The sequence below is a fragment of the Periplaneta americana genome, chromosome 5 (assembly GCF_040183065.1).
Source record: "Periplaneta americana isolate PAMFEO1 chromosome 5, P.americana_PAMFEO1_priV1, whole genome shotgun sequence".
Lineage (NCBI taxonomy): Eukaryota > Metazoa > Arthropoda > Insecta > Blattodea > Blattidae > Periplaneta > Periplaneta americana.
The window spans coordinates 164,994,335-165,010,012 of NC_091121.1; the positions used below are offsets into that span (position 1 = coordinate 164,994,335).

Consider the following 15,678-nt stretch of genomic DNA (forward strand, 5'->3'; position numbering starts at 1 on the left):
TCGTTTTGGCTTATGCCGATAGAAAATCCTGAAAATTTATAGCTTGAATTAATAAATCTACAGAACAGCACGCCACTCAGATTCCAGCGAAATCAGGAATCGAACTGTCCGTAATGTTGCCTAAGTCAGAATTTCCAAATATACTCTCTGCTTCTATATATACTGTATGTGCTTGAGGCAGATTTTAATACAAGAAAGAAGTGTAAAAGCTCTCAAAGTAAAGAAAGAGCTCAGAAGTAAGTTTATTTTATCTGCCATGACATGTAAAAAATACTTCCTTGAATTTGTTATTGTTTGCGAATACAGACTATTACCTTTCTGAGAACAGAGGAGTACTCTTTAATGTATAAAGACGTAAATTCTAGCGTTCTACGTTTCAAATAAGACATATAATAGGAAATATTAACAAATAGTGCAATAATAAATAAGTGTTGCAGCTATATTTGTTGTATCTTGAAAAGGTTGTATTCAGTTTGTGTTTCCAGTATTAAACTAATTTACAAAGCTAGAAAATAATATAATTTTGTTATGTGTTCAGGTATAGTCGGTCTAAAACTACTATAATTATTGTACCATGCGTCATTCTGAAATTCAAATCATGGACTAGATATCACGATCACCTGCATGAGCCGCCAGAGCGCACCGTGGCTTTTGCAGCGAAACTACAAACAACTTGTAACTGCTGCGGCTGGCTCCGTCTGTCTTCTCTCTTTCAAGGTTTTTTTTAGCAATTCGGGAGCACGAGTTGCCCATCCATGTTCATACGTATCGTCTAATTTCGGAGTATGTATGGAGTAAGACTATGTCTACAGCAACTTCTCAAGTGAATGCATGAAATTTTACCACTTTACAGTTTTCGATATTATAGTTTAGAATGTATTTTGAAGCACTCACTAGATCGGAAATTGATAATAATGATTTAAGAGGCTTTGAAGTTAACCTTATACTAGACATTATTTTCAAAACGGAAAATTAAATATACTGGACTTTATTTTCAAAACGAAATAAGTTCTTCTTTTAGAAAAGTGTGTTCAAAATAACGCTTTAATTTAAGATGATAGTTAATATTATTGATTGTCCATCCCACAAGATATGGTCAGTTGACAATTGTAAGACTTTTCTAGATTTTGCTCATGTAGTATATTGTTCTTCCTTCTTCTTCTATTATACAGGGTGAATCACGAGGATTTACCGTCACTTTCTGAAGACATTCTGAGGAAAAAAATGTCATATAAACATATGTCCTAATCTCAATATTATGAAAACAAAAGTCACTATTTTCCATCAAATTTTCATATAAGGAATTGTTCTTATTTTTTTTATCCAGGAGCACTCTTACGCGTTTTCCAAACATATTTATGACTCACCATGTATACACACTTATTCTACAAGAAAAAAGAAAATATATTTTATTTCTCAGCATGACTCACAAGGGAAGGGTTTCGGCTCGAACAGGAATTTTTGGTCAAAAATTTGTACAGACGCTTACCTCACAATGGTGATGAAGACCGTAAAAGCATTGATTTGTGTAACTCTCCGTTTGGTTGGTATTGGTCAAAACAATTCTTTAAAAATGTACATGAGGATTCTCTATAAAATGCATGAAACAGAGCATAAAACGCAGAAGCAACACCTGAACAATCATGTGAACCATACTCCAGTGCTGAAAAATCAAATGCCACCTGAATTACATTTTTGAAGCCCGAGACTTGTTCACGATTCACGTAACCAGCTGACTGCCAGGAATACTGAAGCATAGGGCGGTATACTGGAGCAGACAACTGGTTATGAATAACAGAGTGCATTTTCATTATAAACACTCGATTTCCCAAGTTAAGTTCTGGATTCTCAGCAAGAGTCCTTATGCAATCTGTTATCCTCAGAGCATATATTTTGTATTGTCTAAGGAAATAGATATTCAGAGGCTGGATATATTTAGTTTTTTAGGTGGAATGATCATACATTTCATGTCCTAGCCTTGGAATGATTAATTTATTAAGACTGCGTCCTTGTGCGCATTCAATGACTCACACAACAGTGTACATTTTTCATTAGCTGCAATATTTTCAGACAGAACGTTGGAGAAAAATGTTCTTAAATGGGCTTTATAGATTTTAACACTCACAATGGCTTCTAGGCTAGGCTAGGCTTACGGGTAAGGTGTCCCATCCCCTTAACTTGTGCAGTGCTCTCCCCACCCCTCAACTTGTACAGTGCACTAGCAGATAAACCACACATTACACAAACGAATGCTTTTGGGAGCTTTACAGAGATGTAAAGATGGGCCTGTATAGAAATTTTGGATACGAAATTCCTGTTCGAGCCGAAACCCTTCCCTTGTCAGTAACTTATGGAACGAAAGGGATTATATTTTTTTAATAATAACTTTTAACCAACTTCTTTTAGAATACAAAGTTTTACCAAATTCCCGATGTTTTAAGAATTCTTATTCTCAGTTGATTTATTTATTTGATGGTTTGAAACCTTTTCGTCTTTCTACCCAAAAATTCATATTACCTTATGCTTGTTCTTATTTACTTTCTTTCTTTAATTCTTTTGATATTGTATGTTTTCCATGATTGTACTTTTTATGACATCTTTTATTATATTGTACAACATAATTATGTATGTATTTTTGTATAGCGCTCTAAATATGAGTTATACACTTTGGAGCATACTCATTAAATTAAAATAAAAGTTTAGGTTATTATTAATTAAATGGGAGAAATGAAATATATACTGAGTGAATATAGATTAAGGATTGAAATGGTTAGACTAAAATTTTAATATTAAAAATAAATACTTATACTCACCACTAAGTTTATGAAAGGACCTAAGTATTGGGCTGCTGTTAACTTCACAAACATAGATGCCAGAGTCATTTGGTTTAGCATCCTTAATGACTAAGACCCACACATCTCCACCTGTGAAAAAAATTGTTATAATGAATAAATTAAATACTAATCCCTGCTTTGAAAGAAATTAGAATATTACAATACCTATATTAGATATATCAAACTGTTTGCAGTAAGGAAACTTATTTCTTCTACCACACATCAAAAGATCGTAATTAATAAAATTATGAGAATAAGTTCCTATGCGGATGATATAGCATTAATAGCAGAAACACCTGAAAGGCTACAACTCATGCTGATGGAATGGAACGAAGAGTTAATGAGAAAAGGGATGCGGATTAATGTCAACAAGAGTAAAGTAATGTGGATCTCTAAGGAAGATAGACAGGAAAGAGAATTTAACATTGAATATGAAGGACAAAACCTGGAGAGAGTGGAAAGTTTTAAATATTTAGGAACAATAATAACTAGTGATGGAAGAGTAGATCAAGAAGTACTGAACAGGGTAAAGAAAGCAACATCAGCATACTATCATATAAGTAATACAATAGTTGGGAAAAAAGAAATAACCACTAAGACAAAAATACAGATATATAATTCAATAATTAAACCTATAATACAATATAGTACCGAAAGCTTACCACTCTTAGATAAACACCGAAGTAAATTAACAGCAGTGGAAATGAAATATCTTAGAACTGTAGGAAAGACCAGAAGAGATAGGATAAGGAATGACAGGATAAGAGAAGAAGTTAAACTGAGAAAAGCATTAACAGAGGTGATTAATGAAAGGCAATTGAAATGGTTTGGGCATGTATATCGTATGGGAGAAGAAAGGAAGGTTAAACAGGTGATGGAAATGAGAGTGGAAGGAAGAAAGAGAAGAGGAAGACCAAGGATTAAATGGGAGGATACAATAGAAAGAATAGGCCAACAGAAAGGAAAAACAATGGTAGAGATGAAGAGAATGTGTAGAGACCGGGAAAAATGGATGAAATGGACGGAGAGAGGCGAACCCGGCGCTTAGCAGCAGAAGGGACTGAAGAAGAAGAAGACGAAGAAGAAGAAGAAGAAGATGAATATAAGTTCCTTCGAACATCATCTTCATCACAACCAATATTAGCTTACATGCGCTTTATGATCATGTAACCGTTGATGTAAAATTGGTACAGAACGGTCTCTTGCTTTATTTAAAATATGAGAAGAATACTGTAGATGTAAATTAACAAAGAACTTGTAGAGCACAATAATACACAAAGTTTATGGTTTATTTTCAGAACCACACGTTGTCGCATATAGGGTTATTATGAAGTAACTAGAATAGTTTAAATCAATACAACTTCCAAACAAATTGAAGGGTTCAGAACCATAGTGGGCTAAGCGCCATTTACTGAAACCGTAGAAAACAAGGGTTAAAATGAAGTTATTACTATAATTCAATGGAAACATATAGAAAGTAAGTATACATATTAAAACTCAATGATATGTCAATCTTAATTAAATTATGGTATTCACTTAACTTTAACCCTTGTTTTTTTTTTCCGTTTTTAATAAATGGCGCTTGGTCCACTATGGCTCTGAACCCTTCAATTGAGCAATAACGTTGAACTACGAAGCTATAGAATGCACTAAAAGTGGGATTTAGCCTGCGAAAGTGAATTGTTTGTTTTCCATTTTCGATCATTGGTTCCATCATTGAGAGTAAAGTGTGAACTTCATCTGTCCGAAGTCTTCGAAATAACTATTAAGGTTAAATTTACATCTGAGTTAATTATGTAATGAAAAGTTATATATCTTTTCATAATCAGCTACCTCTAATTCATTAATCATTTGCAATTTATAAGGAAGCATTTTCAGAATTTGCGTAAAATTTTCCAAACGGTGCCGTAATGACATTTGCAAACGTTTGCTTGACTGATAGCGGGTTTCATAAAAAATATTGCAATCGGAATATTACTAATTTTTGATCTTATCGAATTCATGTTATCATAAACTGAACCAGTTTATTCAAAATTCTTAATTGATAGACGATAAGAAATTATGGCACAACGGTCTCTCAGACACATTTTTGTTCAAAATATTCTTAATTCGACAATAAAGTTTCCACCAAATTATTCAAATTAATTATTGTCTGAAGTTTTAAAACCATTTTCTCAAATTTGGACGATATGTATAATAAACCAGCCTATTGACAAACAAACTTTTGTTTATTTTTCGAAGCTTAATTGTTACGTCATAGCAATGGAAGGATTTGTTTTAGGAAGAAATAACTAAATCTCATTCTTCACCCATTCTATAGCCTCTTAGTTGATACTGATTGCTCGAATTGTTTAGAAATTACATTAATTTCATTCATAGGTTCGGATAAAGTAACTGTATCAGGATAGGCATCCTTGGTCCTTACATTTTGTTTACAAACATGAACTAGTTGTCGCGTGTCTCCCAGCCGACAGAAGTGACGACGTATATGCAGTTCCTATCGACTGTACTGTTCATTCACTGATGTTTCAGCTAGGGGGTGAGGAGATCTTTTCCTAGCAGGTAGAATTTTAGCTAGTGGAAGGGGTTAATGTTTACTTAGTCTGAAGCAAGTCAAGGCCCTATCCTTAGGAGGAGAGAGAACCGTTTCCTTGGGGGGACAAAGCAAAACCATAGAATCCCCATATAACGAGGTTACGGGGGATATCATTTACTTACTCTCCTGTTATAGCTTGACCGTGGTACAGTATACCGGAATATGATCTTTTAATAAAAGTATTTTTGGGGTGCATGTTTCTTACAGTGTTACATCCATATCCACGATGCTTCGGACCGAGTTGTATAGGGCTTCAACTGTAGGTTTACTACAAATTATAATAGGGCATAACCATAGACAGAGTTATGGGAGGGTATGTGGGGGCACTGCCCCCCCCCAAATTTGTCTGAATTCTTTTTTTTTCTATTAACATTACAAAATATTGAATTCAAAAGACTTTTCTTGCTATTGTTTATGAATGGGATATTATTTGTAAATGCTACCATCGTACTATCTTCATGGAAAATGGCTGTTTTCACAAAAAAATCTTTGAACTATGGTTGTTTTATGAAAACTACTGAAAATTTCCACTCCTTTAACATGGGACTATGGTATTTTTTTCACTAACACCTTATTCAGTAGATGGCCGCTGCAGATTTCTGATACAGGAGTACAGGCTATTACAAAAGAAACATTACAGTGCTTCCATTCCTCAAACGAGATATAGAAATTCTTTTACATTCAGAAATTTAAAATAAATATTATAGTCTAGACACATGATCTGAAGACATTAATTGGTCAATTTAAGCACAGAAACTTAATCATAAACAAAAGCAAGAAAAGTCTTTTGCATTCAATATTTTCTAATGTTAATAGGAAAAAAAAAGAGTTCAGACAAGTTTGGGGAGGGACAGTGCCCCCCATGTTCCTCCATAACTCCGCCTACGGCCCTATCGTATACAGCTTTAAAGCCTATCCTGGTACAGCTACTTTATTCGAACCTTGATAACAACCCTATATTTTATAAGAAACAATTCATTGCATGGTTCAATATTATGGAAGCCAAATGTTAACATATTACTAAGCTGGACTCCGTTTAGCTTACATTTCCCAAGAGTACCAGATTTTAATTCATGACATACGATAAAAATCTGAATATTTACTAATATTTACAGTTAAAATTTAGCTATTTTATAAGCAGTGTTGCCAACAGTTGTTCGTATAATCCCGCTAGATGACTTTCGAAAACCCGCGATTTTCTAGCAAATATCTCTAGATTTTAATGTATACTTATTATTCAATAATAATAATAATAATAATAATAATAATAATAATAATAATAATAATAATAATAATAATAATAATGGTCAAGATAGAGCATCCACCCGTCAATGTAACGAATATTACACACTTTTTTCATGTCCAATGTGGCGCTATAAAGCAATTTTGAACACTTTTATCACAGACACAACATATTTAAATTCTTATTGCACTATATAATATGTTACCGTTAAAACCCAAAATCCGACAAAACCTGATTCAACTAGCAAAAAGTAATTTTAAAATATAGATAGATAGAAAACGAATTTTCGTAAGATCTAGAATCAACGACAGATTAGGTTTGGTTTGTATAGGTTTTTTTTAGGCTTTTACCAAACAAAAACCTAAACAAACCAAACCTAACCTGACAATGATTTTAGATTATACGAAAACTCACTTTCTATCTTTATTTGCTTAAACTAGTTTTTACTAGTTGAAACGGTTTTGACGGATTCGGGTTTTAAGGTATATGTACACCTTTACATACAAAAAAATTTTGTTTTGTATAATTTTGCTCTGTAAAAGTTTTATACAATTGAGAATGGTACCAGAAAGAGAATGAAGTGAACAGATCCCTTGAAATTATGTCTAAATTGTTTTTAAAAATTATTTTGTTTATAATTTTGACATGCAACTTGAAACATGATAGCTCATGCAATTTTGAAGATAGAGCCACAGTTTTTTTTCACTGTTTTATAGCTAAAACTATTCTTTAGTGCCTGACATAGAGCTATTTTTTATTTTCATTTACATTAATTAAATATTACCATATATGTTACTTACAATAATATTTTATGCTGCATAACTCAAGTAAAAAATCCATAGATAATTATTAATTATATTAATGTTATTTTACTCATTGTCAGGCACTGTGGGACATTTCAAGCTTCAATATGACACCAATATCTTCTTGGTATCACCATATTTGGCTGAGATATCATGTTTGAAAGAATCAAATATTGTAAAATTACTATTTACAGGAAATGAGCCACAAACTTTCAGAGCCTAGAAGACTCCATCATCATATGTCACCCGTTAAGCAGCTTCATGTCGGTCCAGTTTCAGCTTCTTTCTGCCTCTCAAATACCTCCGCCTTGTTTTAAATTCAGGTTTTGAATGTTTTTTTTGGCATTTTTGTCCCTATTTCCATTGATGCAACAAATCCTGCGATGGTGTTTGTCCCAGGGTTTATGCCCATCCTCCTCAGAATTGTAATTTCTACTTTTTGACTCTTATTAAAATGACGTACAACATCACTGACACACAAATTTACAGTTTTATGACTAACAGTAAAAGATTATAAATTACTTCATTATGTAAAAAAGTTTTTTTCAATCTAATGATCATGCCCAGGTATCTATGCATCTATTTCTGGACTAGAAAGAAGTTTATTTTGCAAGCAATGCTGGACGAGGGGATTGACTGCTACGAAGATCACTCCAAAAGTAGCCTAAGTGACCGTGGCTGATGACGCAGCATTTTGGAATATGGGACTTATCTGAAAAACATAAGGCATAAATCGGAAATTCTTATATCAAATTAAAGGGGAGAAAATTCTCTATTAAAATAGTTATATTTTGAAAATTCTAATTTTTCATCATTTTTTGCGTTTTGTGGGTGTACATATTCCTTAACGGTAACGTATTATATAATATGGAATTATCACAACATTAACACATCCATTATTTCACAGAACACACACTGAATGAATTAAACGTAATTATGAAGGCCGCTTATAATGCTAATATGAATTTTATTTCAGAAATTTTAAAGATTAAAAGCCGCTAATATTCCCGCTAAGCGGGATAATATAATTTTACCCGCGAGATGGGTATCCAAAAAAAGCTAGATTTAGCGGGAAAACCGCTGAATTGGCAACACTGTTTATAAGCATATTGATGTCCAAATGCAAGACATACACTTGAAAGACATCCAAAAGTTCATAGCTCCAAAACTGAATGGAAATAAATTCCGAATAGATTTCTAGCCATTATTCCGTAGAAAGTATAACATCATAGTTTGTCAAATGTGCTAAATTAAGAAACCATAGTCGTTGTTGTTAGGTTTTATCTGCAAAATACGTTAGCACTCATGATTTGAGAGACATGGAATGAGTGTTACACATAAGGCATTCTTCATGCTGGCTGTTTTCCAAATGTTATTTCAGGAATTTCATTTGTCAGTACATACAAAATGACACATAACACATGACATGCCAAACACCGACACCGAACAATACAGTCATTGTTAGTGAAAAGCAACGCTACATTTCAGGTGGACAGAACACACATAACAGAGCAACAGATGATTTCAGCTCAGTTCGTTGTTGGGACCGCAGAATGTTAATCCAATATAATCCTCTGCAGGTAAATGTAAATAAATTCTTTGAATTTCGCAGTTACAATAGCGTCGTTACACCATATAGTCACTTTCCTCTAACAAAGAAGAGATAATTGATACGATTACACTTACAATAGGGGAAAATGTTCAATTCCTACACGTTCACTGGATGCAGGCTTATCCCGTTGTTATTATTTCTGTGTACACACAATGGAATGGTCATTTAATTTAACTTCTATATTTACGCTTATTTTAATGCCTATTATTTTTCTTTATGTCTGTCATAATAGCGCAAGACATTCTAGCTGTGAGCTATGAAGGCGGTTCGATTCAGTGCTTTGTAATACATGGGTCATTCAATAATAATTAGTGGCAACAATGTTTGTATATGTGGCGCTATCAGCGGTAAATGATGCAAGCTGATAACACAGTTGCCAACATATCACCCTACAATCTCGCTAACTTTTCAACAAAAAGTAGCTATATCCAGTGGCGTAGCATGAAATTTTGAGCAGGGGAAGCTAACTCAAGTTGTCTTTCATGCAATATGAGAAAACGTATTATAAAAATACAGTCTTAAAATAAATAGTAGTCAATGTCAAGTCAGCAGTCGAAGATTGGTTAGAACATCGTAAGTAACACCAATAAGGCATCACCTCGAATGATACGTAGTAAAATATGATTTCACAGTTTACACATATCTCTTAACAAATAGTCACGTATAAGTATAACATTAGCTCACTCCTTGTCATACTTAGAGAAATCACAATATTAGTATCATTACGTAAGTATGCGTCTGTCTTTTGGTTGTGTCCTTCATTGACAGCAAGGGACTCGTCATTTCTTTTTTAAATCACACTTTTGTTCGTAAGTCAGTCTTGATAATACAATTGTCCTAAAAAATTCAAGTAAATTAGTGTCAGGAACTGTTATTTGGCTCATTATTTATTATATCAGCCACAATGCACACTAACACTTCAACTGAACACAACTGATGAAAAGGGACAACTCGGAAACTACTTATTTTAAATGTCGAAGCTAGCTTCTTGGGAGCCTTGCGACTAGGGTAGTTCAGTTAGAAAGGGATGGAAGATCTGCGGGGTGGATTACACAGAAGAAACCAGTCTGCTTGGAAGCTGGTGTGTGCAGGCTTCTTGTTTACTGCTGCATCACAAATCATCCTGAGCTGCCGCATCACAATATTTAACGCGTAAATATAAATTCTATTAAAATTAATAAATAATTTTGTCCATAAAATGCAGGTTTATTATGAAATTATTATTAACTGGGGAAGCTAAGCTTTTTAGCTTACATTGACGCTACGCCACTGGCTATATTTCTCTAAAGTTTGTTAAAAAATCCCCAGAAATGTCGCTAAAATTAATAATAAATATCACTAAATATAATTTCCTCGTCGTCACCCTCTTCTGCGGAGTCTGGTTGTGTTGTTGACGGCTGTGATGTTGAGGTGGAAGGTGTGGGAACAGCTGATTGTGAATATACTGCACGTGATCCAATTATTGACACTACACTTTCTGGCAAATTGTAAGTGTGGAAATTTTCACCCAAGCGTTTGACCATTTTTTTGTGAAACCTAACATTTTTTAAATCTAATATATTAAAACCAGCAAAACTCAACTGCCGCAAGTCGGTTCGGAGTGTAAAATCTCCACGTTGCGAGGAAGAACCAAGAATTAGTTGGAGCTCAAGGCTCGTCACGTGACAATCAAAGTTGCCGCCGTTTATGGGTGTTGGAGCAGTAGCATTGAGAGAGAGATCTAACCTGTGAGAATCATTGAATCAGCATCTTTCACCCCTGATCACTGATCACAAATATATGAGATCAGGGCTTTCACGTATGAATCATTAGACGACTCAGTCATGCACCCATGCTTCTTCTAAAACTAAAAAGTGCATGACTTCAGTTGAATATTTTAACTTAAAAGAAAGGAAAAAGTGGAAGAATATAAAAATCAGCAGAAAAGTCGCTAATCGTATTTTACAAAATTTGTCGCCGAGACTGATTCAAAATTCCCTAGATTTAGCGACTTATCGCTAAATATGATGATAACAATGGGAAAGAAGAGCATCTGATGTGTGTTATCTGTGAGTTTGAAGACAATATCCTCATTTATAAAATGTTTGTAGTGAGTTTAATTTGTAGACTTATCTGTAGTGCTCTAAAATGTTTAGAAAATAAGTACAAAGATGCTTAATTGAAATCCAGATTGCAAGAGACAAGAATGCTCGACAATGCCATACTGCATTATTGGAAGCTTGTGGTAGAGAGAATTCACCATATCGTACCATGGCAAGGTGGGCGCATGCATTTCGCAGCGGAAGGGAAGATGGTCATAAAAAACGTGGAGCTGGCAGACCGTAATCGACAAGTAAAAGCGCTGCTGGAAGAACATCGTTGTTGGTTATGATTTTGACTGAATCCTTCTCACTCAATCAGTTCCTGCCGGAAATCGTGTGAATGGTGCAAAGTACAGTTACTTTCTGGAACACCATTTACAACCAAAACGTCCAAATCTCCTGAATTCTCATCCTATTGTGCTATATGATGGTGTTCGCTCGCACATAGCTCTCTTCGCAGATGGAACTGGGAAGTTCTGGAGCACCCTCCATACTCTCCAGATACGACTCCATGTGATTTTGACCTTTTCCCGAAAATGAAATTACCACTTAGAGGAATTCGCTTTAGAACCATACAGGCAATTACAGCAGTAGTAGAGCAGTCTGTTCGAAGATTAGTACAACAAGACGCTGTGGAAGTCATCCGTCGTCTCCCTGAGGTGTGGAGGTTATTCATGTTGGAGGAGATTACTTCTGAGCACTGCAACAATGTGACTGTTCCGAAAATGTTTTCTTTGTTGTTCTGGGACCGGGTATCGAACCCGGGATCTTTTCTGTTAACAAACAGTGACGTGTATTATGAAAATCTAGCTTTCAGGTATAGCTCCCTGTGAAGCTGATTTGAACAATTTCAAGGGGAAAAATTGTTCCGAGGCCGGATATCGAACCCGGGATCTTTGGCTAAACGCACCAAGGCTCTACCAACTGAGCTACCCAGGAACTCTACCAGACCCCGACTCTATTTCTCCCTTTATACCCACAGACCTCAAAGTGGGCTGACAACTGTCAAGCAACCAACATTGAGTGCACACAAACTTTGTGTGACTTGAATTGTGGTTTTCTGTTAACAACAGTGACGTGTATTATGCAAATCTAGCTTTCAGGTATAGCTCCCTGTGAAGCCGATTTGAACAATTTCAAGGGGAAAAATTGTTCCGAGGCCGAAATATCGAACCAGGGACCTTTGGCTAAACGCACCAAGGCTCTACAAACTGAGCTACCCAGGAACTCTACCCGACCCCGACTCTATTTCTCCCTTTATATCCACAGACCTCAAAGTGGGCTGACAACTGTCAAGCAACCAACATTGAGTGCACACAAACTCTGTGTGACTTGAATTGTGGTTTTCTGTTAACAAACAGTGACGTGTATTATGCAAATCTAGCTTTCAGATATAGCTCCCTGTGAAGCTGATTTGAACAATTTCAAGGGGAAAAATTGTTCCGAGGCCGGATATCGAACCCGGGACCTTTAGCTAAACGCACCAAGGCTCTACCAACTGAGCTACCCAGGAGCTCAACCAGACTCCGATTCACGGTTAACGGTTGTCAACCCACTTTGAAGTCTGGATATAAAGGGAGATATTGAGTCAGGGTCTGGTAGAGTTCCTGTGTAACTCAGTTGGTAGAGTTCCTGGGTAACCATACGTAATCTGTATGACTTGTCTACGAAGGATGATAAACTTTTCACGTAACTTTACGTTAAAGAAGTAAGTTATTAAAATTATCACAAAAGCACTCTTTGGAAGTAGTACGTATAACGATAATAAATCAAAATACAACCGTGTCTGACTAAATCTTGCTTTAATAGACATGTTAGAATTGGTCCGATAAGTAGGTATCTACTGTTTATATTGTAGGTGGGTAGTGACCGTCGTTATGCTTATTGTAGCCTATATTGATAAGTACAGAGACATCATTTTATTTTTACTAACATTTTTAATATTAACCTGGCTATACCTTTAGAGAACCGGAAACACAGTTTGCTACCCCCTTCCACGACTGTAGCTCGATGATACTGGCGCAAAACACAAACAAATAACTTTACTAGGTATAGGAGGGAAGAAAAGTAGTTCATCCATTTACGTAAACTAGGAAATATCGCGATTTTGAGTTCGATAATTTTCATTAGGTTTTTGTTTAATCAAAATACAGTACCTACTGTATTAAGAAACATTGCTTTACTCACGAACTGAGTTATCCATGCGAACGTATTCATTATGCAGTGTATATTATACTGTCTACAGCACATTAGCGTACAATATAGAGAATGAAGATAAATTGAAAAATAATAATAATATGGATATTTAAACACATTTTTGAAAATGGTGGCCGTTCATTTCGATACAGGCTTCAGTTCTTTTGTGCATATTATCGCACTATAGACTATTGCATCTAATTCCAATTACCAGTTTCATCCTTCGTACTAGTAACCCATGTTGAAATAATTCTGTACCTACTCTATAAAAGAGTACCTTACGTACTGTAAATTCAATCTTCACTTCTGCCCGACCCGCACAGATATAAAATTACTCAGACATGCTGTCTACTGTCCGTCCAAGTGGTTATGTAGAAAGGGGGGGGGAGGATCACGTGACAGTTAATTACTTAACGAGGCCTTTTTATTTAAGTTATATTAAACTGTTGCATAATATTACGTAAACGTCCAATTCCTAACAGAAATTAATGTTTTCTGAAAAGAGCTAAGACAGCCCAGCTTTTACAAAGGGGCTAGCAGAAGCAGGTGGGGGAAATCGGGATGCGACGTAGGCAAACGGACAGTACCTGTGCGAAAATATGATTCAATATTGAAAGCTCTTTCGTCACTGGAAAACGCGAACATATTTCTGGAACGTACTATACTCACTAACTCAGTGCTGTTTACTATATGCGGCCTTGATTCTGTGTGGAGGACAGATGGAACTTCGTTAGTAGAAGGGGTGGGAGTGAAGTACTTTAAAAAACTCAGGTACAATAAAAATTGAAGTAAAAATAAAATGATGACCCTATATAAGGAGGGCTGTTACTTATCTACAATATAAATCTTACTTGTTCCGTTCACGGAATCACTTGATAGTACGTGAATGGAAATCCTCTGTATCAAGTTCTTAGCAGAAGATAATTTTATTGCAACTGTCTGACTCCCAGTTGTTTGCTGACAGCATTTATCAGGTTCGGCCGCCAGGAGATTCTATGAGATTTCTTTTTAAAAGTATTAGATGGCAGGTTTTTCAGAATATTAGGCATTTTCTGTCGTTTCAATTCAATAACCGTCCCATTACTGCTACATCATTGGCTTATTGATTTTGGCTGCTGTTTTCGAAGGGTCATTAAATAATTAATTATCTCACCACTTGTCTGAGAAATTACTGGCTTGGATTGGATTAACCAAGTGAATATTGATTTTACCGCAGTTACGATGTAATTGAAATCGTGAACTATTAAATTAAGTAATTTATTTAGTTAAAGCTGCAATAATCCTCAATATTATAATTACAAGGTTATTTTATACACGACGTTACAACTGCAATGCGTTAGAGTGCTTTAAGAGTTAATATTTATGTTATAAATTAGTGGAACGTCACGTACAATATCACGAATTACAGTGTGGCTAACATTATTTATTTTCAATAGTTGAGCAATTTAGAATTCTAATTCCGTACTGCAAATATTTTCAGGAAAAAGAATAACAACTCCGTTACTAGTCTTTACAGAGGGGCGAGCAGAAACGGGCGGGGGGGAACCGGGACGCGACATAAACACTCGGTCGGACAGTAGTACTGTAGTAGTCAAAATAAAGTGGCTTTGAATATAGAGATAGGATTCCATTTTCTATTTTAAGCTGCAAGGAGGGACTAAATGATCAAAATCAAGAACCAGCGCATTTTCTCGGCTGCAGTCACATTGGAGGCACGCTAGGGCAACTAAAATGGAAGAGCCTGCGTGCCCAAGCGTGCCTAGAAGCTTGCTCTGGAAGTATGGTCACATTGGACGCAAGTAACCGCTTCCACTTCCAGTCTACCGGTAGTTGTTGAAATGGATTCCTCGGATGAAGAGCATTTAGTGTTAGAAAATGGAGTGTTGAAGTTTTTAATGATAGGTGAGGATGCATTAAGGGATGAATGGGTAGACGAATATTTTAGGGACAGGGAGGAAGATGGAGAATATAAAAAAAATTTCCCGATCTTCTTAAACAGCTAGAGATATTCTTTAATTATTTTAGAATGATGCCAGAAACATTTTATTACATACTTGAAAAAGTTACACCAAAAATATCAAAGCATTCGAACTTCCGAATGTAGCTTTCCCACTCGCGTGATAGAGTAATGTCCTGGCATGGCGCATGCTCTAGCGGAACTTCCCGAGTGCTCTCAGTAGCTTCGTTGCATTGGTTGAAGATGGACGTTCCTATTCCAGCTCCCGCCATGTGTGAAGTGCGGTCAGTGATAAAGTTTTTGAATGCACAGGGCATAGCGCCGATTGAAATTGATCTCAGCTGTGCCAGGTCTAT

General features: G+C 35.6%; 1 protein-coding gene across 3 annotated transcripts in view; it reads right to left on the reverse strand.

Annotated features, from left to right (window-relative positions):
* Positions 1-15,678, reverse strand: part of LOC138700266 (Ig-like and fibronectin type-III domain-containing protein 1) — a 1,344,471-nt gene that overhangs the window by 50,404 nt on the left and 1,278,389 nt on the right. For all 3 annotated transcript variants that reach the window (XM_069826766.1, XM_069826763.1, XM_069826764.1), the window contains one exon: positions 2,814-2,924. In XM_069826766.1, coding sequence (XP_069682867.1) covers positions 2,814-2,924 — 111 coding nt within the window. The remainder of the gene's footprint in view (positions 1-2,813; positions 2,925-15,678) is intronic.